General features: G+C 34.4%; 1 protein-coding gene across 1 annotated transcript; it reads left to right on the forward strand.

The window, feature by feature from the left end:
- The first annotated feature begins 1415 nt into the window (after window positions 1–1415).
- Window positions 1416–2510, forward strand: LOC107427414 (aquaporin TIP1-2). The gene is made up of 2 exons (XM_016037802.3): window positions 1416–1574; window positions 1701–2510. Exons 1-2 carry the CDS (start codon window positions 1416–1418, stop codon window positions 2508–2510), a joined length of 969 nt encoding a protein of 322 aa, XP_015893288.1.
- The last annotated feature ends 455 nt before the right edge of the window (window positions 2511–2965 follow it).

The following is a 2965-nucleotide window of genomic DNA, read 5'->3' on the forward strand; positions in this document are numbered from 1 at the left end:
TATGTATATATATTTCTTTCTATGATAGATTCTAAATCCTAAACAAAAGAATGGGTTATTACTTATTATAATTAGTGCTTCAATTTTTTATTTTTTTTTCATTGATAAAGAGTTCTCCCATTTGTTGATGTCCAAGGCACAGGAATTTTAGCTCAAGGCTTGGCCTTGTACTAAGAGTGGCAAATTTTGTTAAACAGTGGGCAATGGTGGTTGCTTCTCTAGCAAATCATTTCATTACAGTTTTATTTTAGTCACCAGTTTTGTTCACCAAAATTTTGCTGACTAATATATTGTAGCATTAATGATTGAATATAAACTTATAAAATAATGTTTATCACCACATCATTTACTACCGAAAATTGCTAAATATTGGATGCTCTAATTTACTAAAATCCCCCCTTCCCATTTATAAAAATAAAATTATATTCATTAATGACTACTATTATTTATTGTTTGAAAATAGATGTGAAGGAATTAAGCAGAAAGTAGTTTTCTATCACTAACAGGAGGACTATGCTTTAAGCCTGTAGATCTTTTTTGTCTGTTGCATTCAATACAGCAGTTTATTTAATGGACTGATTGGAAATAGGTAGTAATTTATATATATGTTCTGATTCTGGCAATATATATATATATATATATATATATATATCCAACTAATGCATGCTTATCTGCCACGAATAATCATCTCTTATCTAGTAATCTAATCTAACCATTTGATTATATCCACGAGTAACCAAAAGATGAAAAATGCAACATAATTTTAAAGTTCAAGGTTTTGGCCTACATGGGAATATTTTATATATGTGTGGCATATAATTTTAATTTTATTTGCTAATTCAGAAACAGAGGTGAAAACTGCTGCAAAAAATTGTAATCTGCCAGTGGCGATGGCTACCTAGCTGTATGTGGATATGCTTGGAGTGGTACTCGCTTATGATTTTCTGTAATATTGATAAAAACTTGCATTGATTTGAGTTACCCAATCGAATCCTTGTTTATGCAGAATGAATATGCTTTAATTAATTTGCAAGTAAAAAAGCTGAAAATTTCGGCTTTAACGCCCTTAGGAAAGATAGGAAAGAATCATTTCGTATACAAGGCATATTTATATTTATATGCTTGTTCTTAGTGCTTGCATGGCCGTCAGGTCAACTTTAAATTTTGGAAATTTCTGAGGCTTTCACTGCCCTCTAAATCGGAGCTAAAAACCGCGATGTTTTTGTTAAATTTATACCTTTTCCGTGGCTTTTTATCATTTGGACTTTTCACCTCAAAACATGGTGGATATGCCCATTAGCACACGCATTGCACTTACTCTGGATTTATATATAAATATATATTTCAACATTAATTTTGTACAAAGTGATCATATATAGCTAGTATTGTACTAAGAGACAGCCATAGATTTGGTCATGAGCTCCCAAACTGAAGCTAATAATGCAGAGCCAACAAGACGACATCCATTATCAGTTGAAAATTTTGAAATGGCAAAGTGTTTGATAAAAACCAACTCCACCATTTGGACAAAGTTTCTTGCCTTCATCGGTGCCCATGACTTCCTATCACCAGAGGTAATTAAGTTAATTTCCACTCCGCAATTAGTACATTAATTTTGCTTCTTCTTCATTAATTAATCAGGTTTTCTGTAAATTAATAGAATTAGGATCCTCTGCTTTTGATATGGTTTAACTTTCCAGGTATGGAGGGCATCGTTGACAGAGCTCGTGGCAACAGCTTTCCTCATATTCTCCCTCACATCCTCCATCATCTCCTGCTTAGAATCACAATCAACGGACCCGAAACTTCTAATCCCATTTGCTGTCTTCATCATAGCATTCCTTTTCCTACTCGTCACTGTCCCATTATCCGGAGGCCATATGAGCCCTGTTTTCACTTTCATAGCAACCTTAAGAGGCCTAATAACACTCTCTCGTGCATTCATCTATGTATTCGCACAATGTCTCGGATCAATTCTCTCCTTCTTCCTACTCCAAAGAGTGATGAACCAAAGCGCAGCGCGGAAATATTCATTGGGAGGATGTTCAATAACCGGCAATGGTTATGAAACAACCGGGATAAACACCATTACAGCTTTGGTTTTGGAGTTCTCGTGCACGTTTCTGGTGCTTTTGATTGGAGTAACGGTGGCATTCGATAAGAACATGAGCAAACAACTTGGGTTAGTAATGGTTTGTGTTGTGGTGGCCGGAGCAATGGGGGTTGCGGTTTTCGTGTCGATTTCGGTGACTGGGAGCGGTGGTTATGGTGGTGTGGGTTTGAACCCTGCAAGGTGTTTGGGTGCTGCATTGCTAGTGGGTGGTAGGTTGTGGGATGGACATTGGGTTTTCTGGGTTGGTCCATTTTTAGCTTGTATTTTGTATTATGGATTTTCTTTGAGTTTGCCTAGAGAGGGCTTGAATTTTATAGATGGTGAACATGATATTTTGAGGTTGGCTCGGAATTGTTTTAGAACTAGTGTTGAAAGGAAAAATAACAGCAATGTCTGAAATTTTAGTGTGGAAACAGTTCTAAGGAAAGCACTATTTCTTATTAATATAGGTGCTTATGTATGAGAATCACTAAAATACGTGCTTCGCTTAAAACAAAGAATCAATAATAAAAAATAAAAAATAAAAATTGTTTCTATATTTCGGCCAAAAATTTGTACTTTTTTTGTACTTGTAATTAAATTGATGGAAATAATTAAAGACTAGTTCATTTGGAATGCAATGTGGCATTGGATAGTACTAGATTGTGTTTTAAATTTAGACTAATTAGAAATTGAAATTTTGTAAAATAGTACAGTCTCATATCCGATGTAGCCTTGCATCCGAATAATTGACTCAAATGACTTGTGTTTTGCTTTTGTTTTGTACTAAATATGAGGAGTGTAAAAAACTTTTCTGATAAAAAAGGCGACACAAGCCCAAAGAAAACTTTTATTTATTGATTATTATTTATT

This window comes from Ziziphus jujuba, chromosome 9 (assembly GCF_031755915.1).
Source record: "Ziziphus jujuba cultivar Dongzao chromosome 9, ASM3175591v1".
In the NCBI taxonomy this organism is placed as follows: Eukaryota; Viridiplantae; Streptophyta; class Magnoliopsida; order Rosales; family Rhamnaceae; genus Ziziphus; species Ziziphus jujuba.

Excerpts from the sequence above, each read along its gene's own strand:
- LOC107427414 (XM_016037802.3), top strand. The coding sequence starts at position 1,416 with ATGAGCTCCCAAACTGAAGCTAATAATGCAGAGCCAACAAGACGACAT. Across the intron at positions 1,575-1,700 it reads ATGACTTCCTATCACCAGAG|GTATGGAGGGCATCGTTGAC; the intron begins GTAATTAAGTTA and ends TTAACTTTCCAG.